At 44.2% G+C, this 27,126-nt stretch overlaps 1 protein-coding gene across 2 annotated transcripts in view; it reads left to right on the top strand.

Annotated features, from left to right (window-relative positions):
* THUMPD2 (THUMP domain 2 tRNA and snRNA guanosine methyltransferase) overlaps positions 1-27,126 on the top strand; it is a 315,452-nt gene that overhangs the window by 90,282 nt on the left and 198,044 nt on the right. The window contains exons 5-6 of one of the 2 annotated variants that reach the window (XM_085612077.1): positions 17,971-18,023; positions 24,378-24,702. In XM_085612077.1, the coding sequence (XP_085468203.1) occupies positions 17,971-18,023; positions 24,378-24,702 (378 nt within the window). The remainder of the gene's footprint in view (positions 1-17,970; positions 18,024-24,377; positions 24,703-27,126) is intronic. The other variant, XM_085612078.1, reaches the window with a different exon arrangement.

The following is a 27,126-nucleotide window of genomic DNA, read 5'->3' as shown; positions in this document are numbered from 1 at the left end:
TGAACAGGAAGTCGCCTCAGGCCCCGGGGGAAGAACGAGCAGTGCGGCGTGGTGAGAGGGGCTCCCGTGACCTGTGGGGACCCCCGGCGCCTGAAGGATGAAGCGGAAGGCATCCAGAGCCTCGCAGGCTCCACATGGAAGTCCCGGGTCCCAGGAGGGGGCCCGGGTGAAGAGGAGAGGCGGCCGAGGCCGCCGATGCCAGACGGAGCTCCTGTGGTGAAGAGGGAGCCTCACGTGCAGCAACAGAGACCGGGCAGAGCAGAGATTGTGGGGAGCAGCACAGAGTCCCACTAAGAGCCCGGTGAGTAGGGCTTCTCCCTAGTTGGTAACGAACGGGGCACAGCACGAGTTCTCGGTCCCTGAGCGGTCCCGCCAGGAAGCGGGCCGCTCCTACACGTGGGGGCCATTTCCTTTGCAGGGTCCCGGAGTGGGGCTTGTGGCATTTCTGGGCACAGGTTGTTAGAGCCAGTGAAGGCCCTGTGCCTATTTACCATGAGCAGACCCGCCGTTGCGGTCGGCTCCCACGTTGGGGCACATTTATTTAAAGCACCCCAGTGGGGCCCCTAGGGCACAGATGTGCCAGGGCCCCTTTTGCTCATTCCTAGCTGCACCACACCAGCGTGGGCAGCTACTGCGTGATGGGCATATTTGATGCGAGAGCACATTGAGGTGACACTTTCCTCAGTTGCGCCGCCGTAGCGAGCAACTGCAGCGTTTGGCATGTTAGTGACAGAGTCCCTGAGTGGGACAGGAGGGCACCGTGAGTGCTAGTGGTGTTCACAGCTGCATGGCAATTAGCGTCAGCTGCCACGTTTAGGTATGCGCAATTGCGCACTCTTGAACTCTGCTGCATTGGCAGCTGCCCTGACTTTTGGACATAGGGCATTTGAGCCCCTTTGAGAAGGCCAGTTGGCCAGGGGGACTGTTAGGTTAATAGGGCGCCTGGTCCTAGTGTGATGTATGTGGGGCTAGGAAATGTGATGCATGTATTCTGATTTACGCACCCTGATTTATGCCTCTAAGGTGGTTTTATGATTGAGGTTGTGCATACTGTGTCTATATGTGAGTTATTCTATACTGTTATATATGCCTCTAGATATGGTGTAGGTAGGAGGTTATTTGCATACTGTGTTTATGTCTGAGTTATTCTCCACTGTGGTTTATGCTAGTGAGATTATTTCCCAACGTGAGTTATTTTTAGGAGATTATGGTCTAATATGATTAGGATTATGAGGTTGGCGCAGAATATATTTCACGCCCTAATGGGATACTGTGCATAATATGATTTATGTTACAGGATGATGCTGAGTACAGTGTTTGCCAGTAATTACTGGTTGTGTCCTATGCTTATTATATGTTCTACATTTACTATCTTTAGTAAGTGATGGTTCTGACAGTGGTCCAAGTGGCCCTGTCATGTGTATATAATCCCCTGTAAATATTGCCCAGTGCCAGTTGGCACAGTGTATATTGTGTGATTACTATTCTAATGTGTTTTTATGATAATACAAAGGCTGTTTTTGATATAACCTGGTGTGGAGTTCCTTTTGTGGTGTGTCTAGTATGTTGTTGCTGTGTGTGTTGCGCAAATGCTTTACACATTGCCTCCGGGATAAGCCTGATTGCTCGTGCCAAGCTACCAAGGGGGTGAGCAGGGGTTATCTTTGGCATGTAACTCCCTTGCCCTGACTAGAGTCGTGGTTTCTGCCTGGCTTTGGCGCAAGCCTTAGCCAACCAGAAATCCCATTTCTAACACATTCCTACCAGCGTTTGCCATAACATGGTTTGGTTTATTAAGTCAAACGCGCTAGAGAGGTCGACAAAGCAAAGATGGAGTAAATCCGCTTTTGCAAGAGAGTATTTCCCTATAAGCAATTCCAGATTAACGCACTGCTCAACCGTACCGATCCCTCTTCTGAAACCATACTGGGCTTCAGTTAGGATGTTTTTATCTTTAACCCAGCCTTCTAACAGAATTCTGCCCATAAGCCTAAATGTGGAGTCAAGAAGGGAAATCGTGCTGTAGCATTTTGTGCTAGCTCTGTTGCCCTTTTTAAAAATAGGGACAATCACTCTTTCGACCCAAGTTGCAGGCAGCACACCATCAGTAATTGCATTAAAAAGATTAGCTAAAATAGGAGACCAAAAATCAACATTATACTTAAAAATATCGGGACCCCATACGGGCCAGCAGCCTTCCCACTTGCACTATTATGTAGAGCAATTTTGTCTAGTTATACTTTCAATTTTACAAATTTTTAATAGGATTATATTACAATCTTCGTCCATTTTAGTGATTTGTTTAGTGGGATTAAAAATATTTTCAAAATGGGTTAGCCAGCCTTCTGGCGTAACTACTGTATCAACCCTGGCCAATGAGATATCCTTAAACAAGGGTTGATCTATAGTTTTCCAGAACAGGGTTGAGTTCTTTGTCTCGGCTGCTTGGACCAGGTTGTCCCATGCAATCTCTCTAATTTCTATTTCCCTCGTGTGTAGGGCTTGTTTATAGCATTTCCGAAGGGTACTAATTATTTCCCCATTTCTAGCTTTACATTTTAAAGCTTCCTTTAGGTCTCTGTTCAGTTTGGAACATTGTTGGTTAAACCAACGTGGACAATAATCTCTTTTATTTTTATTATTCTTATTTTTTAATTTCAGGTCTTTATTAATTCCCATAGAAATGTTTTGAAAAGCCACAACAGTATCAATATTGTTAGAGGACTCATTTAAACAAATTTATTTGTGATGATTGTTTTTTGCAACTATATTTTCCATAAAAGTTGCAGGATTAACACCTGTCCACTTAATTGAAATCCCGTTTTCTCCTTGTGTTTCAATATCAACTGCAGACACGTACCTTTTCAGTATGATATAAACTGGAATTTAACGGTAGCAAGAGAGGGTGGTGATCACTAAGTAGACTATGCAGTATATAATGCATTCATTAAAAAAAGGCCTACTATTCCTTGATGTCAGAAAGTGATCAATACATGAAGAAGATCTAACTCCCTCATAAGTATATTCGTCATAAACTCCATCATGATCTCTCAACTTCGTGACTTCCAGGTTATATTTATACATGACATGATTTAGGTTTTCACCAAACGAGTTATGTGGGAAGTGAGTAATATGGTCACCTAGGGGGGCAAGGAAGAGTGCATACTTGGCGCCTCTTTAGCTGTAGATCAGTCAGGTTCATTTGTTGATGGAAAAGTGGAAGGTAATATTACATTCCTAGTGGACTCTGGGGCTACCGGTTCTGCGGTGAGAGCAGCAAAAATTCCAAACCTGCCCCTCTAGGGAGAAACTATCCAAGTTGTAGGAGTTTCGAATAAGCATATTAGAACCCCAGTCACAAATCCGATAGAAGTTTATATTGGAAGTTTCAGAGACATGCTTTGTTTTGTGGTATGTGACTCGAGCCCACTAAATCTCTTGGGAAGAGATTTATTGTGCAAAATGAATTGTACCATCTATGGTAAGCCAGATGGTATTGCATTTCAGACACCTGATGAGGATGTCGGAATTTAAGATGAGGTTAGCAAAGCAAGGGACAGAAGTGGAGGAGTTGTTTTCACTTCTCACAGAGGAGAATTTGCCTGATGAATTAAAAAGTACCGTAAGGTCGGATGTATGGGATTTTACAGGAAAGGAGATTGGCCTAATGACAAATGTAGATCCAATTCAGATTACGGTAAAAGAGGGTGCTGTGTATCCAAACACGCCTCAGTACAAAATGAGCCCAGAAGTAATTGCAGGAGTCACTCCTGTGATTGACCAAATGATTAAACAAGGAATCCTGAAGGAAATATTGAGCAGTCCTTGTAATTCGCCTATTATTGGTATTAAGAAGCCCAGTGGAAATTACAGAATAGTGCAGGATTTGAGAAAAATAAATAAGATTGTAGTGCCCTGTTGTCCAGTAGTGCCAAACCCAGCAGTGATACTGTATCAGATTCCCTGTGATGCCGAATTGTACACAGTGATTGATTTGTGCCAAGCATTTTTTCTCGATCCCTTTGCATTCCGGTTCGGAGACCGTATTTTAGCATGGTGCCGAGTTCCTCAGGGGTACTCAGAGAGTCCTTCAAATCTTTAATTAGATTCTGAAAAGGTGTTTGGAGACTTTATTCGTACCAGAAAATTCAGGTTTGGTTCAATATATTGATGAACAACTAGTGGCATTAAAACACGTGAGGCATGTGTGACGGATACCATTGCCTTACTGAACCATTTGGCAGAAGGAGGACACAAAGTGTCACCAGCAAAATTGCAATTTTGTAAATAGGAAGTCCGGTACCTAGGACACAAATTAGAGAAAGGAGTCAGAAAGGTGACACCAGAGAAATTTAGTAGGATCAAACAAATGAGCCCGCCCAAAACTCAGAAAGAATTATGAATGTTTTTGGAAATGGTTGGATACTGTAGGCAGTGGATCAGTGGTGTCTCACTAATTGCAAAACCTCTACAGAGGTTGACACGAAAAGAAGTGAAAGATCCGATTATGTTGGATGATGAAAGTATGGAAGCTTTTACTAAATTGCGAAACAGTCTTTGTCGAGCATCTGCATTGGAAATGCCAGATTATGCAAAGGACTTTGCATTATACTGCTGTGAAAGAGATGGGTGTGCACTTTCAGTCTTATCTCAGAAACATGGAATGGCACGACGTCCAGTAGCGTATTTTTCTGATACATTGGATTCAGTGGCCGCAGCATTACCAGGCTGTTTGAAAGCAGTAGCTGCCACTTGTGTGAGTCTGGAACAGAGTGAAGCAATTGTGATGGGATATCCAGTCAAGGTGTATGTGCCACATTCAGTTGAAATCCTTTTGACTCGCATGAGGACGCAGTACATTGACTTCTAGTCGGCTGACTAAGTAGGAAAGAGTGATTTTGGGTGCTGAAAATATGACCGTGGTGAGGTGCACAACAGTAAATCCGGCAATCCTATTGCCGAATTCATATTGTGAAGAAGTGAGAGAGAAAGCAGATCATGATTGTCTGGATGTGACAGAACTGTGCACAAACCCCGGCCTGACATTGAGGACATCCCACTTGAAGAATCACACTGTGAGATGTTTGTTGATGGGTCATGTTTAAGAAAGGAAAAAAGAGAATTATATTCTGCCTACGCTGTTTGCACCATAGCGGGAGTTCTAGAAGCATCCGGTCTAAAAGGGGTAAACTCTGTCCAAATTGCTGAATTGATAGCTCTGATTAGAGCGTGCAAAATTGCCAAAAGCCTGAGGGTAAACATATTTACTGACGGTCAATATGGTTTCTGGGTTGTCCATGATTTTGGGCAGCTATGGATGCAAAGGGGTTTTCTGACATCTTCAGGCTCCCCAATAAGAAACAGCAAAACTTTAAAAGATGTATTGGATGCTTTACAATTGCCCAAAAAGATTGCAGTGGTCAAATGCTCTGCACATAAGTCAGGAGATTATTATGTGACGAGGGCAACAGATGCGCAGACCAAGTAGCTCATTCTATGCACAAAATTGAATTGCCTTAAACAGAGGGATTGAAAAGGAAAATACCAATTGCCATCTTATGTTCTCTTCTTCATTTGAAACTTGGGATGAAATTAACAGGTGCAGGAGGGAGCAAGTGATGAGGAAAAGGAAAAACTCAGGCTGCAGAAAATGAGCAGAGGACGAAGTGTGGGTCTATATAGATGAAAGACCAGTCATGCCAGATAGTTTCCTATCCCGCATGGCAAGGGTATACCATGGAATTGCACATGTTGGAAGGGATGCAATGATCAGACTCTTCAAGTAATCATGGTATAACCCAAAGTTCAGGGTCATTGCTGAGAGTCTTTGCCAGACGTGCGTCACCTGCTGGCAGCCGAATCCTGGCAGAAAGACAGTTGTTAGTTGGGGACGAATTAAAAAAGCAGCAGTTTTATTCACACGACTTCAGTTGGATTTCATAGAGCTTCCTCCGTGCAATGGGCTGAAATATGTGTTGGTTGTTGTTTGTTTGTTCTCTCGCTGGGTGGAAGCCTATCCAACGAGAAGGAACAACAGTCTAACTGTCACGAAGCTGCTTCTAAGAGAACTGATTCCTAGATTCGGATTTTCAGTCACTTTAGAGACAGATAGAGAAGCCCATTTCAATAATGAGATCATTCGGATGATTTGTGCAGCATTACGAATTGAACAGAAGCTGCATTGTGCCTATCGAACCGAAGCATCTGGAGTGGTTGAACAGATCAATGGCACAATAAAATCTAGGTTAGGAAAGGTGTGTGCATCCACAACACTGAAATGGCCTAAAGCTTTACCCCTTGTATTGATGAGTCTTAGAAGTATTCCTGACAAAAAGACAGGTTTGAGTCCTCATGAATTTCTAATAGGAAAAGCAATGAGACAAGCATTTATACTAGTGAACAAATTGATGAATATATCTGATGATCTAGTACCTGATTATTGCAGAGGATTGGCTGATCTGGTGCTTTCTGTGTCTCACCAGGTTGGAGAAAATGCCACTACAACACAGCCGACTCAAGCTCATGATCTGAGTCCTGGTGAGTGGGTTCTCGTCAAGAAACATGTGAGGAAATCGTGTTTAGAACCCAGGTTAACGGACCTCATCAAATAATTCTGGTGAAGACTACAGTGGTGGCTTGCCAAACTGAATTCATGCGAGCCACACCAGACGAGTCCCAAGTCCACTTGAAAGACAAGAAGAGCAGCAGCTGGTAATCCAAAGCCAAAGACCAGAGCCTGAAGTGTGTGAAGCTGAAGAATATAGAGACAGATTCTGAAGAACAAACTGATGACGAACAGCCAAGCACGAGTCAAGTAGAGTGGACACCAGTTACTGGGTCTCATGAGACTGCTGTAGAACCAGAAGAAAGGAAAATTCCTGAAAGTCAAGAAGAAGAACCGATAGAAGAAAGGCCAAATAAAAGAACCTGTGAACCAGATGAAGAAGGTGAAAAAGTAGTTCAAACTAAGAGACCAAGAAAAGGTGACAATTGACCAAGTGGAGTAAATAGGCTGAATTACACTCTTGTGAGAAAAAAGTCAAAGAGAATACCAGAACAAATTATTGAGGTCTCAAGTCAAGCAGAACAAGAGGAGTCAGGAGAAGAAGTAGTTCGAAAAGCAAGAAGAGTAAGAATTCCAAGCTGAAAATACACAGCACCAAAGTGGACTCAAGTTATCTTGGAGGAAATTGAAAGCTCAGATCCAAGTGAAGAAAAAGACTGCTGATACTGAGAAAGCTGATGAAAGCAAATTGAAACCACCTTAAAAGAACTGTGAAAAATTAAGGTGCAACCTTGCCAGACGAAACAAATTGATTGACTCAGAAAACTTAAAGAAAAGAAACAAAAGAAAGGGGTAAAGAAGAAAGCCTTGAAGTGTAGGATTACACTATTTTTCAGATTTTTTTGAGTAAACCTAGAATTTTTATAGATTTAGATTTTTACATTTTTGGTAGAGTACAAAAATGGCCGAAGCAAAGGTGACTAAACAGCCAAAATCTAGTCTAAAACGTAGGTGTATTAAAGCTTGCTTATGTAGTGTCTTTTTACTAACCTTTATGTGGATATTTTATTTTAACTGTCATTGTACCTATTCTAATGATATCTAATAACGGAAACAATACTAATAATGTAATACGTGAAAGAGTGAGTGACGTTATTAAAGAAACCCCAAATACTAACATAGGACAAATAGATGTAAGCATTCTTCTTCATGATAAATCAATTAGTGATTTCTCGTTAACTGTTTTTACTAAATTGCTGTATGAGTATGTTAATACAATGAAAGTGAGTGATTGTTATGTATGCATGCAAGCAATTACCTTTGTCTGTCTCAGAGGGGGTGACTTACCATCACCTACCTTTAACATATGATGTGTCTTGTAGTGTTTTAACCAGCCTCCTCTATGTGACGGGGAAGCTGGAGCATCATTATTCCAATATAGATTTTGTATTTTCCAAAATACATGTTATAAAGGAGCTGAATAAGGTTTTAAGTAGTAAAAATGCATGTTATATGGGAGAGTTCTTCCATATTACCAAGGCATTGGATATAGAATATGCATATAAAAATAATCTAACATGTAGTTTGCGGGTTGAAGAAAAGGTATTCATAGATATGGTAGAATATAGAAGAGAAAGTTTTCAAAGAAAAGCTGGTGAACAGAAGTCACAAGTACCACCGTGGGCATTTAGAGAGGGAAATTATGAGAAAGGCGAGACATAAGCTGCAATGTCCCTGGACTGGTATCAAAGGGAAAAATCTGGTTGCCTAGAATGAAAACTAACTACAACAATTATTTCATTGGTACTAGTGAATGTGAGCATACTTTTCAAATTACTGGAGGTTGGGGATTGAAGGGTGGAACTGATCCTGTTTTCCCATTAGTCAATTATGTGTGTGTTAAGAAAGCCTATTATAGGTTGCCTGCACATTGGTATGGTACTTGTTATTTTGCAATAGTCTTTCCAAAGGTCTACCATGTAGACTGAGACAGCAATAGTAACGATGAAATAAAACAAGGACTAACACGTAACAAGAGAGCAAACTTCTCAGAAATAATAGGTGATATCTTTGTGCACTGATACCCTCCGTTGAAGTCGTTCTGAATTCACATAAAATTCAAAAATTGTGCACAGTGGTTGATTTTTATCAACAGATACTGCTCGTGGGTTCTTGATGATTGACACAGAAATGGTTGCAATCAGATATATGGTTTTGCAGAATCGACTTGCCCTTGATATCTTATTGGCAAAAGAGGGTGGAGTCTGTGGCATGTTGAAAATCCAAAACTGCTGCACCTATATCCTTGACAAAAGTAAAGGTATAGAGGGATATATTAAGAATATTACGAAATTACATTAAGATTTGACTCAACTGGAGGTTGACGGTGTCTGGGAGAAACTTGGTAAGAGTTTATTTTCTGTAAGTAAATGGTTATCCACATTTAGAAGTAGCTTATTAGGAAAAATAATAATGCCCATCGTTTCAGTACCTATGGTAGCCTTAGTAATAATAACCATATTTAAATGTTGTAAGTGTAAGGGTGGAAGAAAAGAAATGACTGAATCGAGTAACAAACAAAAAGCAAGAAAGAGAAAAAGGGATGTGATAGAACTAGAATATATGAAAAGAGGTTACTAAGACCAAATGAAGGATTTAGATGAGCAATTAATGAAAAGAGAACTGACCTTTAGATGCATAAAGATGGCACTTGGTATGGTGGATATTTTATGATGGCTCCAGTAAGCCATGAGAGGGTGGATTGATGGAGCAGGATTTTTGCAAAAAGAAACCTGCTCAGATCGACAGCCCCGTAATACATACTAACAGTGTGCAGTGAAGACTAACATACAAATCACATGAACACGACTTAAACCGCTTTGCGCATGCGTGCACCAATGTGAACTAATGCATGAAAGAACTAGGCCACATTTTACAATTGTGTTTCAAAAGAAACAAAATTTAGTGCATGTCTAGGCCGCATTTTGCATTTTGTATCTTGCTTAAAAAATATTAAATAATGCCGCTTTTGCTCTAAGCTTATGCTAAGAAAACATTAACGGGATAGTGCAAAGATGGGTGGTAAATAGTGAAATATGCATTTCCATATAATTAATGAATGTCTAAGTTTCATTCGCTATAGTGAGTAGAATGGACCTGCGATTTCTTAAGTTAACAGGATAGATGAGGGGCTGGAAAATGAGCGAGAATGACCTGCCAAAGTAGACAAAAGTGCTGAGCGTTGCAGAGAAAGTGTAAAAGTTCAAGGCTATGCAGCACAGAGAACATTGTATGTCTGCCAAACGGATGAAACCGGCCGTGGGATCCAAGATTTCTTCTGCGGACGTGGCTGAGAAATATGTGTGAAAATAAGGAAATGTAACAAGCGCTAAACTGAATAAACTAGTCAAAAATTATGTAATGGTAGAGGATAAAGAACAATGAGTTTAAATAAATTGTGAATGGGAACCTGATGGTGTGACAGACCACCCGCCAAACTGAACAATGAACTGTCGAGTTTCGTGAATTATTTCAATTAATGTGGGACTGACAAGTAGGTATTAGGGTATAACTGGGGTGCCTTTAGGGGTGTGGTTTACGCTTAGCTTTGCTCTGATCGAGTGCAGAGGAGAGAGGGTTGATGCGTCGCTGACTGACGGTTTGCAGAGGCCTAGCTGTACCTGTCCTTGTCCCGTTTTCTTTGGATTTGTATTATTCTTCTGACTCATACTTTGCATAATTACTTGCAAATGTATACTTGACTCTGAAACTTATGTCTCTTCATCTATCCACTCCGTAATATGTATATTGTTTCGCATTATTTTGCAGAGACTTTTGTCTGTTCATCTATCCACTCCCTCATATGTTTTATTGTTGATTGTTGATGAGTTTTACACTGTTTGTATATGCTGATGTTTTTCTCTCCCTTTGGTGAAATTCATTGTTTGCATTTGTGACCTGTATGCGATGAGCATTTATTAATTCCTCACAAATAATTTGAGATAAACTTTATAAATCTTACAGAGTCTGTGATTATTTGGCTAGCCAGATAGTTAGTTAGATAGTACTATTATTACCATCAACTATTCACCTGATTGGGCCGTCGACCAAGCGGAAAGAAAGTTGATATACAGGTTTAGTTATGTATTTAGAAGTGTTAGACCATGAGCCTGGGACGAAAACTAATTTGTCGTCATTAAAACTTGACCCCAGCGCATCAGGGATTTGGGTGAATGTGTATGGGCCATTTGTATTGTTATCGAGTATTGATCCCTGATTAGGTGTCGCGCTGGATCAGGTGTTTTCCAGACCCCAGCACTTCATTCCATATAGCATCTTTAACAAATGCAGCAAACTACTGGAAACATACATCAGTTTACACAGGTGAAGTGACCGAGCCAAAAGCGAAGTACACTGTTTTAATGGGACACAGTTTTAGCAGTACATTCCCACTTTGCGGTTTGTTCAGAGGCAGACTGGGCATTAACCCAGTAAGCTGCCTTAAAGGCGTTGGTCTGGTTTTTTGCTGTTTTACAATCCTTCGCTTATTGAGGCATTTGCATTTCTCCTTGTTAACTCTCAAGAGGAAACAAAACATGAAGGTCTTTTGACTTTTCTGTGCTGCAACTACTCCCTCTCAATTGCGTCATAAACCTACTGAGGTCAAACTGAGACCACTCCCAAGTGCTTCAGTGTAATGCATCTGTGTAAATAAATAATCGGAGACGCTCAAGGCTTGGATTATTTAAATCGCCTAGAGGGAGCAAAGAGGCAGGGTCCTCAGAGAAAGGGATGAGGGGACACACAAAAGTAAAAAGCCACAAAAGGGGCCCCAGCGACAGGCATTAAAGGCCTAGACAATCAAATACCTCTAAGCTGGCCATGGGCCCAAGGTTTAGGTTTGAGTACATTGGAGGAGAAGAGGCAAAAGTCAGGGGCACGAGGAAAAGGCATCTGAGGCCCTTATGGATAAATGCATTGGGGCAGGGGCACCGTGGGTTGGAATGCCAACAAAGATGGAGCAGAGAGCAACAATGGTGTCCTGACTATCATCTAGTAAGGCCTAAGGAGCAGAGGTCATTGGCATGAGGAGATGAAGAGGGAGGGTTCTCTTCAGTCCCCATCCTACAGAATCTTACCAGTGTTTTGTTGATCTGCTGTACGGAAGTGTCTTCTCCTCTCCTCCTTCCAACTCGATCCTCTGGGTCGTTTTCGGTCCAGCTTGTGTCTGCATTGTGGGAAATCAAACATAGCCTGATCACTGCCTCCAGCAGCAAAAAGCACTACAGAACCAACCCCAGATTTTTTGCTTCTGCAGGACGAAATGTTTTACTTGGGGATGGGCTCAAGATTCCCCCAGCCAGTCACAAACTAGAGGGCAGCTATAAGCTCCTAGCCAATTAGGGTCCTTCAGACTTCTCCCATGTTAATAGAATTTCTCTCAGAATTTGTGACTGACTTTGAGCTATAGAATGCCACACTTATACTGGTGTCCATAATTTAAGGTCTAATTTCACATCAGACAACCTAGAAATTAAGTCTTCTTGCCCATGAGAAAAATCGACGTGGCGCTGGAGATGTGAATCCCACACCTTTGTTCTATACATGTAGTGACATGATAATGTGCAGTTTTTTCGTCATCTTTCTGTTTCTGCTGGGATCAACAATACAGTGAGATTGCTTTTTCTACTGCCTTATTGTCATTTTTTTTTTGATTAAGCGTTTTTATTACAGTATTTATTTTTGTGTTTCGTAGTAGTGTGCAGGTTATATGAAATGTAGATACTGTTTGTATTATTATTCTAATCTTACCCCTAGGTTACTTCTACAGGCCAGTAGGGGTATTGACCCATATGTCACTACGTGGGTCCCATTGTGGCCCTTTATTGGGACCTCGTCCAATTAGGTTAACTAATCGCTTTGCTGCACTATCCACTCTGGAGGACAACGATTGACAGGGGGATAATTTAGTGTCGACCTGTCCTGTGTTAAACGGGAGCTTATTGCAGGTCTGTAGGGAGCCAGTTCTTCCCCTACAACCCTTGTCACAAGACAACGAACTGGCCCCTTCTGCTACACCTGTACCCATGAGTGTATCCCCCGTCTGCCTTATTAATGACCCCCCAACGGAGGCACAGTTAGTAAATTCGTCAAATATTAATGCCTGCTCATCAATTTCTTCCTGGAATATAGCCGGACTTCATTCTAAACTGGCTTCTCCTGACTAGGTGGCGTTTGTAGATCGGGTGGACATTTGGTGCTTCCAAGAAACATGGGCAGTTGACCCGATTTTTCGAGTAGGGTACCTAAACTTTTATAAAGCAGCTACGAGGGGTATCAGAGGCAGACCGGTGGGTGGCTTGTCAATATAGGTACGCCAACGTGAAGGTATAGAAGTAAGGGAAGTCCCCACGGATAGCCCTGATATATTGGCCATACATATTTCTTCTACTAGGGGCCTCAACGTTTATATATTTAACACCTACCTTAGGGGTGTTCCAGGTGGAAAATGCCCTCCCCCCATCTTTGTATTGGACCAAACTCTACGAATTTTGCCTAGAACTGGCCACAGGATAGTGGCAGGTGACTTTAATGCCTGTTTCGAACCGCTTGGCTTCGATGATGGGCTTCTTTCAGAGGCTGAGGATTCCGTGTGGGGCATTCCCCAATTAGAATTAAACCCCATAGACAAATGGTCACAAATAGCCCTGTTCCTAAAAGGGCTCTGTTTGGAAATGGGGTTGCGTGCTGTCAATGGAAGAATACCATCGGATAGGGTTGGCAAGTTCACCTTTGATAACGGAAGAAGTAGGAGCAGAATCGACTACATTTTAGTTAATTGTGAGCTATGGGCAGATGTCATTGACATGGTTGTGACGGACAGGCTAGAGAGTGATCACAATCCCCTGATGCTGACCCTTTCCGATAGCAGTTTTTCAGGAGGTGCTACGGATGATGTATGCTCCTTTCAGGTCCAAGTCACCATGTCAAACGATTTGAGAAGGGTCCGTTGGCCTAAGATTGCCCCTGATCCTACTGCTAGGGCTGCTATTAGGGTACTGGTTAATGATGCTCTGTCTAAGTTGTCTAATTGTGACTCAAAGGAAGAGATTATTAACTGCACCCCAGACATACATTGTGAATTATTTACTGCTCTTAAAATCTTTTTCACTAAAAATGTCCCAGCCACTGTTAAACCCATTAGCCAGCGGGAAAACACGTGGTTTGATGCAGGGTGCAGAAAGTCACGTAAAGCCCTAATTCAAGCAATCAAATTAAGGGAGCCGATATTGATCAGGAGCTGTAGAGCCGCATATAAATCCGCCCAAAGGGCAGCTAAGTTAAACTGGGATGAATCTCGCTGGCGTGAGTTATTTGAGGCTTGTGTGGGCAGAAACATGTGCCATTTTTGGCACCTTTTGAAATGGGGCAGTAACCCGCAGGCTATGACCCCGGCCAACCATGTTGTACCCGACCAGTGGGTTAGTTACTTTGAAAATCAGTTTAAGTCCACTAATACCTCACTTAATGCCTCGCTGCATCTCAGTGATGCAGGTGTGTTAGAGTTTACCTGTAGTGAGGTGACTCTAATACTAAAATCCCTCCCCAACGGTAAGGCCCCAGGTCCTGACTGCATACCTGCTGATCTATTTAAACAGGACTTGGATCTATGGGTCCCCTATCTAAAGAACCTAGCTAATGCCCTGGCCTGTGGTGCGTCGGCACCGGATTCTTGGTTCGGGGCTGAAATTTTGCCAATTTATAAGAAGGGCGATCGTTCAGTCCCCGCCAATTATCGCCCAATTAGCTTAATAGATGCGGCCCAAAAAATTACTGCGCGGTTGTTGTTGGGCCGCATCACTAGTTGGATCACTGATAATAATGTCCTGACGCCCCTTCAGGCCGGGTTTCGGTCACATGTTGGAACCTTAGACCAAGCCCTTAGGTTTACACTTTTATATTGGAAGGAAGTCTATTTAGGGGGGGGTATGCTCTTTGCAGCATTTGTCGACCTAAGGTCCGCATTCGACTTGGTGCCTAGACCAAAACTGTGGGAGGCTCTTCGGGAGATGGGCATGCCTGCCGAATATCTGAGGCTTTTAGTTAAATTGCACACTAACACATATGCACAGGTTAGAAAGGGTAAGCCTGGGGAAGTGACTACGAGATTCAAAGTGTCTAAAGGGGTCAGGCAAGGGTGTGTCCTGGCCCCTACACTGTTCTCCTTGTTCATCAATGGAGTAACTAGATACTTTTCTGACTGCCCGACTGATGCCCCCTCGTTGGCAGGAATGAAAGTGCCCCTGCTCATGTTCGCGGACGATACGCTCCTCATTTCTAAAACCCGACAGGGGCTTCAATTGGCCCTCTCTAGGTTTGAGTTATTCTGCCGCGAACATGAGCTCGAGGTCAACGTGGGGAAAACCAAATTTATGGTTCTTCGTGGCCCACGCCCCGTTAAAGCTAGGGTTGAAATGGGTGGTGCAAGGCTGGAACAGACCTCTACATTTACATATTTGGGTTCACCTTTAGTGATAACCTAAGTTGGGGGCCCCAGATAGAATTGCTTAGGTTAAAGCACTCCCAACTTGGTGGTGCCTTATTAAAGGAACATATGCATTCCTGCACTAAACCCATTGCACCTGTGATACAAATTTATGGTTCTAAAATCCTCCCTGCAGTCATGTATGGCGCCGAGCTATGGGGGTTTAGTAATCTTGACTCCTTGAGGGTGGCCCAAAACAACTTCTTGAGATCATTGATAGGGCTACCCCCCTCCACCCCACGTATCCCCTTGTTATTCAATCTGGGCTGCCAACCCATAGAGGATATGATCCGGTATAGGCCCCTGGCGTTTTGGCGACGCCTATGGACTACCCCGGAGCTATCCATTTATGCTAAAGCGCTGCATGAGGTAAAGGATATGAGAGGCTCCCATAGAATTCGTTGGCTCACAGAAATCAAACTTATTCTGTCAGAAATGGGCATGGGTGACTTGTGGTCCAACCCTGTGTCGGCTGTGTTTCCCCCTAAAAAAATATATAGGGATGCCTACTGGCTTTGGGCTTCACAAAAACGATTTACTCCTTCTACTGGTGGTTCCCTGACCTCAATGTACTTGTCTATTAAGGATCAATCATCTTTAGAAGTATATTGGGACGTAATAACCAAAAAGCTGGATCGGAAATTATACCACCAATTCAGAATTGGTACCCTTCCTTTAGGTTCCTTTACTTCTAGCTGGTCCTTAAATGGCACTGATAAATGCCCATTCTGTAAAAATTTGGTCGAAACAGAAGATCATTTTTTATTTGTATGCCCGGCATATTACCAACCTAGGCGAGCCTGGCTGCGACCTGTGTGTCGTGAACTAGGTGTCAGATCAGCCCAGGCCGCTAGAAGGATCCTAAAGACTGATACTTCCTCTCTTGTGGTCATCGGTCTAGCCAAATATATTAGTTGGGCGTGGCTTATACGGAAAAGGTGAAATTTTACCACTGGTTATACATACTATAGCGTAGCATTACCCCCAACTGTAGAATGAATTTCAAGTCAAAGTCTATGTATGTTTAATACTTTTTTATTGATCTTAACCTGTTATTTATTAAATAGTTTTTAGTCTCAATTGTTATAAATAATACATTAACTTTTTAATTGTATTTGATGAATTTTAAATGTCTTTTAAGATGAAATACTCGAAATAAAGACTGTTTTGATTGATTGATTGATTATTGTTTAATGTAACTCCAGTTGTAGGTTTTAAAAGTTTTTTTGAATTTGTGCAATACAGAGAATCATTGCTCTACAGAAAGAATCAGAGCTTTATCAAAAGAAATCCAACATCTCAATATAAGGTTTATACAAGTACAGTTATCGGACCCTTCGGTTAAGAAGAGACGTATAAGGGGAAGGGAAAGGAAGCAATTATAAGGTTAACATTTCTACTCTATATAACCACACTTAGCAGTCTCTAAGCTAGTTCCTACTATTCTTCGAGTGTTATATAATTGCAGCTCGAGAAAAAACTCACACAGGATGAGGACTCGAGATCTTTAGCTCTATTATCCTTCTAGGCTGTTCTCAAATCACTCAGGAAAGTTCTGGCTTTGTAAATTTTTACTTCCACACTGGTTGCTAGTTACAAACAGTTGCCCTGGAACCGCAGAGATGCATCACATTTCGTAGCCACCAGTTTTTTTTTCACCAAGTTAAAGCTCCTTCTTGCCTTGGAGAAAATCAGAACTCTTTCTTATCTGAATATAAATCTGTGTTAAACTTTTGTCAACACTTTTCTGAAACGTATACACACTGTGATCTTTTAGTAACAATCTCTCATCCCATGTTAATGCCTGTGTGCCTAATCGTTCCACCTCCCAGTAAGTACCTCTATATCAGCTCAGAAAGTGCATGGATTTCAACATGTGCCATGGACGATTTAATGAAATAATAAGCCATCGTGAAAATAAAGCTTTCCCCTTTAGAAGCAACATAGTCTGCATTATTTATAATTAAATGTTCACTCGAAGAATATTCTAATAATAAACTATGTTAATTCTCTAGATTGAGTCATGTTTTTTTTTTAAGGAAATCTTTTTTTTGTTCTGCTGGAAAATGCTACCTTAAACATTATTTTCTTTAAAATTACCACCTGACAAATAATATACAGCATTGAGAAACTTTTCTTGATCCGGTGCTTCATCAGTTTACTAAGGCTTCCATTTTATTCTGAGCTCCGATTTGAAGGGATGTATATGGCTGTGATTGTATGTGCCATTGTGGTTCTCTTTCAGTGTTGCTTTTGTGCTCCTTTGTCACTAATTCTATGTGCCGTTGTCGTCTTTCTTCTTTGTTGGTTGTATCTATGCTTTCGGTCTCTCTACGAATGTCCTCATTTGTTTACGCCACTGTAGTCCTTCTGCCCCTGTGGTTCTTTTTAAATCTAGTACTTAAGCGAAACGAAGAATGCAGCATGATTTTATTTTGCTAATCTATGCAAATAGCCTTGAAGCATTTGCGATAATTACCACAGTAAAGCCAGTGTTACTGACTTTGCCAGTTAAACTAAAATTGTAAATTGCACACGAGAAACTCCTTTCAACCACTGGCTGGCTTTCTGAACTACAGCACTTTGTCAAAGCGTACATTGGCAATTAATATCCAGTTGATCATAAACCTCGACCAGAAAATTAACAAGAAACTCGAAGATAGGTGTTTTACAATCATTTACTAAAATACGGCAGTTTCACATGCCCATTTCCACATTGTCTGTAGTTTTCGTCTGCAGTATGTTAACCAGAGTCAACCAAGAAGATTAGAATGATCTAAAACTATTTCTATCAGTATTGTGTATTTTGTTATCTAATGCTCACATTACCTCATTTGGACCTTTGTCTCTTGTTGAGTTGATTGTAAACTGCATAGCCATAATAAGACAAAAAGTACTTTTTTTACTTCTTTTCTTGTAGATCTTTGTACATCTGAATGATGATCAATCTGTGGTGGGATTCCCTCTTTTAAGGTAGGACGTCAAAGTACTTGTAATTGAAGGGCATCTTTGAAAGATGTCAGTCCCATCTTTGTTTCTTGCTCTTAATTGAAGGTTTTGCATATCAAGAAAGACAGTAGGCATGTGCATACTGGGTGGAAAACGCAGTCTTTTTGGTAGAGTGTTACAGCAACAATACAATACATGATACAGGGTGTAACTGGTTCATAGTCTGGTGTTTGAACATATGTGTAACAACTCCCAGGAGAAGGGTGAGGCAGCCACCACCAATTCTGTTATATCATTGTAAATTTGTAGTGGGTGCTGCGTGTACTGGAATCTGCAGGGGTGAGGGGAGCGAGTGTTGGGCATGGTCAGTGTCATTTGCAGCCAGAAGCCTGGTTGGATAGGTGTCCGCAATGGTTAATGTTCCCGCCTTTCCCCACAGGAACCCAGGTGCCAGGTCCAAGGGGCAAGATCAAGCAACTGACAGTCATAGTGGCTGCAGATCAGAGGCAGGCTCCAGTACTAGCAGTATGGCGCCCCACCATGTGATCTGGTTACCCTGACTGGCTGGGTCACACAGTCCTTGGTCTGTGCCAAGCGGTGGAGCTCAAGCTTCCAGCCCAAAGTAGGGGGCGGTTTCCAAAATAATTGCGATTGCTTGTTATGCCAGAGAAATTGTAAAGTCTATACATTTATTCCCAACCTTGTAATATTTATGGACAGGGCCGTAGGCCTGCGACCCAGTTTTGGGATACTGATGTAGTGTCTAAGTGTTACGCCTTTAACATAGTCGCAGGAGACAGTCTAGTAAGAGTGTAGTGCTGCATACTGCCAAGTCATGTAGTGAAAGTCTGCATGGTCTGATCCATAGAGGGGCCGTTTATGTGTCATAGTGCTGAGCATTCTGTGCAGCCTCAAGGGTGTAAGGTACGTACTGTGCACATAATTAAACTGTAATAGTTTCAAGCGTGCATTCTTCGGTCTGTTAAATGCAACACAGAACCTGATGCCAGTCTGCGTCTGTGAGGTCAATTTGTAAGTCCGGACTCCAGCTGTGTCTCAGTCCGGGGAACACCGGCTCTTCTGCCTGCCGCAATGCCCTATACGTTAGTAATTCTATGCTTTGTAAAACTCCCAATCAATAGCATGTGTAGCGCTGGTTTAGGTTCCTTTTCCAGATCACCCCACACTTCTCCTATTGTCTCCAAGTGCTGATTGCGTCAAAAATTGCCCCACAGGGATCCCGCGTATTTCTCAGAGTTCCTCGAAGAAAAGAGTGATTCCCCTCTGCAAACAACTTTCCAAGGGCCACATTAGAGGTGCCCCACCACTGCAACCGGTGCACCGCCACCCCAACCTGTGCACAAAACGGCCAACACCATAAAGGGGGTTCTGACGAATAAGCCGGTGGCGAAGACAGTGGGATCAATAATATCCCATTACCTTGAGAAAGAGTGTCAGCTCAACGCATAATGTGGGACCCCCAGACCTTCTGTCATGGGTAAGTACAATTTCGCCAGGGCCACGCAACACCTAACCCCTAGATAAAGTCGGAGTCATCCATTTAAATCACGAAACCGCATGAGGCAACTGCAGGGGGGACATTGATAACCACATACAAAAGTCGACCACCTTCGAGGACGTCCTTTGGGTCTCTGTAGACACATATACCCAGATATTTGAAGGTGTGCATGGCAACTGGGACCTCATATGGTCCAAGCCCAGTCAAAAAGGTTATGTATGTGTCCAACAAGGAGTAATGCAACACTTTTGTCTATTTACACAACGTCACAAAAGTGTAGCAAAGCAATCGAGGAGTTGCATAACTGGTATCTGATCCGAGGCAAATCAGGATGTCGCCCACGTATAAAGATTTGATATGTTCCCGGTCCGCCACGGTCAGCTCATGTTCGCCACCCAGTGCCAGCAGTCTGCACGCCAGTGGTCCCTAGGCAAACCCAAACATCGGGGATGATAGTGGAGAACCCTGGCAGGTGCCCCTGTCAATGTGTCACTGCTCTTAATCTTTCTATCCAACTCTTACTTGTGTCATAGAAGCTGCGTACAGGAACTGAATCCAGGCTAATAGTTCCACACTAAACCCCATGTTGCGGAAGACCGCAAAGAGATACGACCAGGAAAGACTGTTGAATGCCTTAGACCTATCTGGAACAAATCTGCATGGGTTCGGGTGGATCAAGGGCAACAGACAGAAGTGAATGCAGTTCGCAATGATTTTCCCTGGGATCTTACAGTCCAGGTTGAAAAGGGGCAGGGCTCAATACGTGCCTCTGCCCATAGGCTCCCCACTTTGTTTTTGGATCATTACTATGCGTGCTGCCAGAGAGTCCAGCCAAATTCTTGAGGAGCCTCCTCTAAAATGATCTAAAGAACTCCAGGCCATCTACGTCTTCCACCCTGTTCTCCTAGATGCAAACACGGTCTGAAAGCTCCCTTACCTGCGGTTGAAGATCCATTGTCTGGGCATGTAACTGTTGCAGGGATGACTCCCCCTGAGTAGCCCTTTTGCGCAGTTTGTTTTCATCCTCCTGGTGTAGGCCCACCTATATGGCCACGACATCTTCGCCTCCATGGAAGTTTTGTAAGAGTTTACCTCTTTCAGTATCTGGGCAACCCTGTCTTAACCAGGCGCTGTGAGCACCACATCCTTCGGCTCCTCCACATCCATCCGTTCAGACCCAGCGCCCACCTTTGGGCGTGGCGCAGGATTCAATGGCAGTCTTGCTGCTTTCTGCTTCCCCATCATGTGCATGTCGGTATGTAATATCCCTTGCCAAAGTGGAATGGATAGCTGTGACTCTGCGAGGAAAGACTCACTCAGTTACCATTGCTTCAGAGGGATGCTGTGATGGCTCAGTTCTGCTTCCCGTCCCTTCGGATAATTTTTTTGTGTTCGCCGGCCTGCAACATCTGGCTTCCTGCAGGACCGTTTGTAGTCCTTGGCCTTCTGTATCTCAACAAAAGCTTGTTCACCCAAACCTTAGCATCTTTCTTTCTTCTTTCTTTTGAATAGTCTCTCATGGGTGGACTTCCCGCAGGATATTCCTGATATCTGATATTCCGGTTCAGATATCCCGCATGTAGATTAAGACATCATCCGTGTATAGAGGGACAACATGTGTCTCTCCTTTTAACGGAATGACCCATGCCAGGGACTGCTGTCTGAGCCTCTGCAATAGTGTTTCCATTGCCAGGGCGAATAGTAGCAGAGACAAAGGGCAGCCATGCCACTTCCCTTTGCTCACCTGTAACGGAGGGGAGATGCGTAGGCCTATCTTCACTCGGTGGTGGGCTCTGTATATAGAAGGCGAATGAGCCTTTGTAAGCTACCCAAAGAGGTCATGGTCGAGAATAGGTAATCCCAGTCTACAGTATCGCTTTCTCCAAATCCAGTATCATGCAAGCAGCATAGGGCCACTGGGCAGGAGAAAGCTCCATCACTCTATGTAGTCAGCATATGTTAAGCGTGGTAGCTCTACATGGGGAAAAAACATTCTTGTTCTGGATGGACCAGTTTTGGCTTGTGCTCAAGTAGTTAACCGCAATTATCTTGCTTAATGCCTTGCAATCCGACCCAGGCATAGACAATGGGCGGTACAAATCTGATTCTATGGGGTATTTATCGGGCTTGGTAAGGGGTACAAGTAGGGATTATCAGAGTGACGGCGGTAGACGACCTTCCGTCGGTGCCGCTTGGTACGGTTCTAGCAGCTTGGAAGGTAGTAGGTGTTCGTACGTGTTATAAGTTTCAATAGGTAACCCGTCCAGTCCCGAAGTCTTGTTAGTGGCCGTACCCTTTTTGGCACCTCGAATTTCATGTATAGTGATTGGAGTGATGAGTTTCTCTATCTAGGGGCTCTATGGGAGATAACGTAATCTTACTGAGGAGGGTCGTATAGGGCTGGTAGTGAGCAGTGAATACACTGTGTATGTGCACTTGGCTAGTAACTAATTGTGTCAAGGTTGTGCTAATCATGGTGATCGGGAGGTTGGTATTGTGCTGCTTAGAAGCCATGCCCAAAGATTGCCTGATTTGTCCCCCCCTCTCCTTGTTCATCTTTGCCGGTAAGCTCTAAAATCAGGGTAGTGTAGCTGTTCCTATCATTTGTGCATGTTGCTCCATGGCTGCTGTCAATTCACCTTGTTTTGCAAATCAGCCTGACCGCAACTTCTAAAGCTCCTAGTTATGCCTCTATGTGCGTCAAGTCTCCATGCAGGTCTGCTCTAGCACCCACTATGGTGCGAATGCAATGGCCCCAGAGTACAACTTTCAGTGCCTCCCATTCTACTGGCTTTGAGGAGGTTGTGCCCCAGTTCTCCGTCAGACAGTGAGATAATGTCTGGCTTGTCACATCTCGACAAACCTGGTCTTCTAGCTTGAGAAGCTGTAATCGCCATGTGGGAACTGGTGGTCTTGGCACTCTGCTTTCCAGTTTAGCTGAAGGGGGTTATGGTCCAAGAACGTTTTCCCCAAGTACTCCGCCGTATTGGATCGCATTCGAGTAACTGGGTCACAAAGTATATAATCTAGTCTCTGTGTAGGTCATGCGGGACGAGTAATAGGAGTTTTCTCTAGCAGCTGAATTAAGAGAGTGCCAACTGTCAATTAGGGACCAGTGCACAAGCCATTGGGAGAGGTGAGCAGCAGCAGCCACAACAGGAAAGGTCGGCAAAGGTGGGTTCGAGCGATCTAGTTGTGGGTCTAATACACAGTCTCCCCAGATAATCTAAGGGAAGTCTGCCCACCTGGTAAGAATAGTTGAAATAATATTTACCCACTTAATGCTGTTATACAGAAGGGCAATATTAAAGTGCTCATTCTGGTCCAGGTTTGGATGGTATCCGTGGACTTGAGGACACTCTTTCATGCGCCAGTCCTTCAGTCCCACAGATTCTGTCTTCAGTTTGTGATGGAGGTGATAAGGGCATTTTCAATTTGATGATCTAACATTCAGCCTTCTTTCTGCCTCTAGGTGTTTACGAAGGTGATGGCAGTGGATGTGGCCCATCTTTTTATGTTGAGGGTAGATATATTTATGTACCTTGATGACTCACTGCTCAAGGTGGGCGCAGCGACAGACAGTCACAGTTCACCTGTGGATGACAATCACCCTTGTTTCATCCCTGCCATTTTCCATCAGCAAACTGAAGTCCCACCTGGCACAGTTGCAGAGGATCCCTTTTATAGTAGTGTAAAAAGTTTTCTCACAACAAGCCTGGAGCATTTAGGATGTGACTCAGATGTTTAGGTCTCAGCCCTGGGTCTCGTGAGGTTTTGATGCTTCTTGGACTGTAAGCCACATCTGACCTGCTGGTCCCTAATGGCAGATGCAAGAATTAAAAAGGAACCTTAGTTTCCAATGAGTGAAAAACTGGGTCTGCATGTTAGATAACATCTGCATCTCGAAGGAGACTGCCCTGTACTTTCGGTGGTGGAAGGTGGATGCCAACTTGGCATGTTGCTTTCCCTAACCCACCAAGGCTAACTGTAGTGATGGATGAATTGTCTCTAGGCGGGGGCAGTCACCTGGGATAGGTAGAGATCAGGGACTCTGCTGCCTATTGGAAAGAAAGCTCCACATCAGTATCCTCGAGGTGTGTGGTATCTGGCTGGATTTGAAGGCTTTTTCTGTCCATCAGGAGGCTATTGCGGGTCCTGACGGGCAACACGACCACCGTGGGGCACTACAACAAGCAGGACTAAGCGTGCGGTCATGGTTCTTGTGCTAGTACACTCTGCACCTGTGGAGGTCATGGACCAACAAGGGATCCCCTTGTTCGTCAGTCATCTAGTTGGGTCAGCTGGTGGACCATCAATTGAATGTGACCTGGCTGAATCTTTTTGCCTCTTAAGAAAAGCTGCAGTGTAGAGACTACAGCGTACTCTAGTTCCTGGCAGACACACTGGATGCAGTGTATCACTGAACCTTTTTATGGGTTTTCATTACTACCTCTTCAACCTTGAGTTCTGTGGAAGATCATGATGCGTTGACCCAAGGTCCTCTTGATAGCCCTGGATTGGGCAAGGAGAGTGCGTTAAGTTCTTTTATTTGTTATAGTTTGCCTGGGCTGGTGAAGGTTGGTATATGTACATTCTATTGGCATTGACTGGGTCGGGTAATTGTAAGGATAAAGTATTCTAATTTAAAAAATTGAATTTGAGGGGTAGTTGGAGTTGAAATTGTAACGGTATGTAGTGTTCACTGGTTGTCTAATTGTACCCTTAGTGGCTTGCTTTGCTTTGAGACAAACTATGTACGACTTTGTAAAAGGGTCATGGCGTCTCAGGATGAAGTACGGGATAGCCTGGACTGGTGGACACCTGCACCCCCACTACCTTGTTCTTTTACCCATTCACAGGACGATTGGGATACTTTCGAGACTGCTGAAGCATTCTTTGAGAACGAGCCGGATCCCTTTAAGCCGCACTGCCTGTTTGCGGTCGCCACGCCCCCCTCGTCACGTGAACACACCGGATTGGATATTGGGCCGGAAGACCAGACGGAGGCGGGTGACATCACCAAAGAGTGGAGTGCAGGAGCTGAGAACGAGGACGGCGAGCGGAGAAGACGTACCAGCGGAGGTTCGGGACGGAGACTCCACGACGGAGCTAGGAGTAAAGCCAGGAGGCCAACGTACCCACGCAGCGCCGAGCCACACTCCTGGAGGGGTGTGGCTACCCCAGGTACGCGAACGGGTCAAGGGCTGGATGGGGTGGCGAAAGGGTCATTAGAACGCCGTATTCCCCTTCTTACCTGCCCCTTCACTAAAACCACTCACTCGTCGCACAAAAGAGAGCCGATATATAAGCACTATTAGAAAGCACAACAGAAGGTGTTTCCTCACCCCCGGTCCCGGTTATAGGGTGTCAGAACGCCACACGTTGAGTTCCTAACGGTCCCCTTTTCCTTCTTTTACACGCGCCCTGTGGATCCTGGAGTTCCCCCGAAGTGCCCGCAGAGGACGTCCCATAGCTGGCGAGAAGACCAAACACCCCGCTGTAACCACGGAGCCCGCAAAGAAGGAGGAAAGACTGCCTAGCAGATTTAGACGTGTAACATCCTCAATAAAACCTTACGTTAAACGACCTGGTCTACGTGCTGTTCCTCCCACACCTCTACAACTACTGCCTAGCAGATTGAGACGTGTAACATCCTCAATAAAACCTTACGTTAAACGACCTGGTCTACGTGCTGTTCCTCCCACACCTCTACAACTGGTGTCAGAAGTGGGATTTCCTTCCGTCAGTACCCCTGTGATGGAAAACGTCATTCAGCACCTCATAAAAGGCCAGGAGAAGCTAGAATGGGCAGTAGGACAGCAAATGGCCACGGCACAACAAGACAGGGAAGTACTCCAAAAGCTGATCACAGCCCAAATGGAAGGCCTACGTACGGCTCAAACAGCCCCTGAGTACCCTGCAGCCCCGGACCGAAGGCCCCATGTACCACACCCAACTGGAGTGACGCTACAAAAATACGTAGGAGGAGAAGATCCTGATGCTTTTTTCTCTAATTTTGAGAGAGCTGCAAGGGCCTATGGGTGGCCCGAGGACAAATGGCCCTTTTTCTTAGCCCCCCTGCTCTCGGGGGACGCACAGTCCGCGTACCAGGTTGCCAATGCCACGGGGACGTCCCCGTATAACGAGGTTAAGACGATTATTCTGGATCACTTGGGGCTAGATGAAGAGGCTTACCGGGTGCGATTTCGTAAGGAGAAGGGAACCCCAGGCGAAAATCCAAAAACACTGTTTTTTCGCCTGAAAATGGCAGCTGATAAGTGGCTAAAACCGGTAACCAGTACTAAAGAAGAGATCATGGCCCGCATTTATTTAGAACAATTCTTGGAGGCTCTTCCCTATGGGACTCCGAGATGGTTACGGCAGCATACACATTTGACCCCCGAACAAGCCATTGAAATGGCTAGTACCTATACGAGGGCACAAACAAAGACCCTCCCGTGGGACACAGAGAGACATACCAAGACCGGACTAAACCCAAAAGTAGAAAGGAAAACGAGAGGCCAACTAGACTACAGAAAGACGATGCCTCTACGGATCGAAACGCCAGCGATAAAAGGACCCCAGTGTTTTGAGTGTGGGGAGTGGGGCCATGTAGCAAGAATGTGCCCCTGAAAAAAACCATCCGAAGAACCCATGGAAGTTGGATACCTACCCAAAGCGGTCCTGTATTCCGCCGAAATGGGACCCTCCTTCCATGTAAGAGCCAAGGTCAACGGCAAAACGGTAAAAGCCCTGTTAGACTCTGGGTGCAAGCAGTCTGTCGCTCAAAAAGGGTTAGTGACCCCCGAAAGCACCCTTCCGAACACCCTAGTACAGATTAGGTGTGCCCACGGGGACGTGAAGCCTTACCCTGTAGCAATTCTGACAATAGAAGTAGACGGTCTAAGCCCCTGTACTGTAAGGGTTGGGGTGGTGGACTCCCTGCCTGAAGATTTGATTATAGGGGTAGACAATCCTCACTTTATAGAGATATTTCAAACGCAATTGCACCCTCAAAAGCCATTGTTGTCTCCTCCTTGTGCCGCCTATAATGTCCGCGAACCCTGGCTCTTAGACCGGAGTTTTAAGTTTGCTCAGGTAAACGATCCGACACTACTCAACGCGTGGGAAAATGGACAGGCTAATACCGATTTCCCCCGCCAGGTCTACCCTCGTTTTGTAATCAATAACGAGTTGCTATACAGAGAAGGGAGGGAAGGCGAACACCCCCAGCTAGTGGTACCTATGCCCTTTAGAGAACAAATTTTGTTTTATTCCCACACACATCTTACAGCCGGACATACCGGCGCCGAAAAATCCACCCAGAATGTCTTGCGACATTTTTTCTGGCCTGGTATTTATAAAGATATCCAGAGATATTGTCAGGCCTGCGACATATGCCAATTAAAAAACTATCAGCGGCCCCCCGCCGTTCCCTTGCAACCATTACCGGTAATCGGAAGACCCTTTGAAAGGGTAGGTATGGACCTTATAGGTCCACTACCTAAGACACCTAGGGGTTACGCGTATGCATTAGTTATTGTAGACTACGCAATGCGCTTTCCTGAAGCATTCCCCCTAAAATCCTCAACAACCAAAAATATATCG

Source organism: Triturus cristatus, chromosome 6 (assembly GCF_964204655.1).
Source record: "Triturus cristatus chromosome 6, aTriCri1.1, whole genome shotgun sequence".
NCBI classification, from domain to species: domain Eukaryota; kingdom Metazoa; phylum Chordata; class Amphibia; order Caudata; family Salamandridae; genus Triturus; species Triturus cristatus.
The sequence above is the reverse complement of the archived record's forward strand: the minus strand, read 5'-3'. Positions and strand labels throughout refer to the sequence as shown.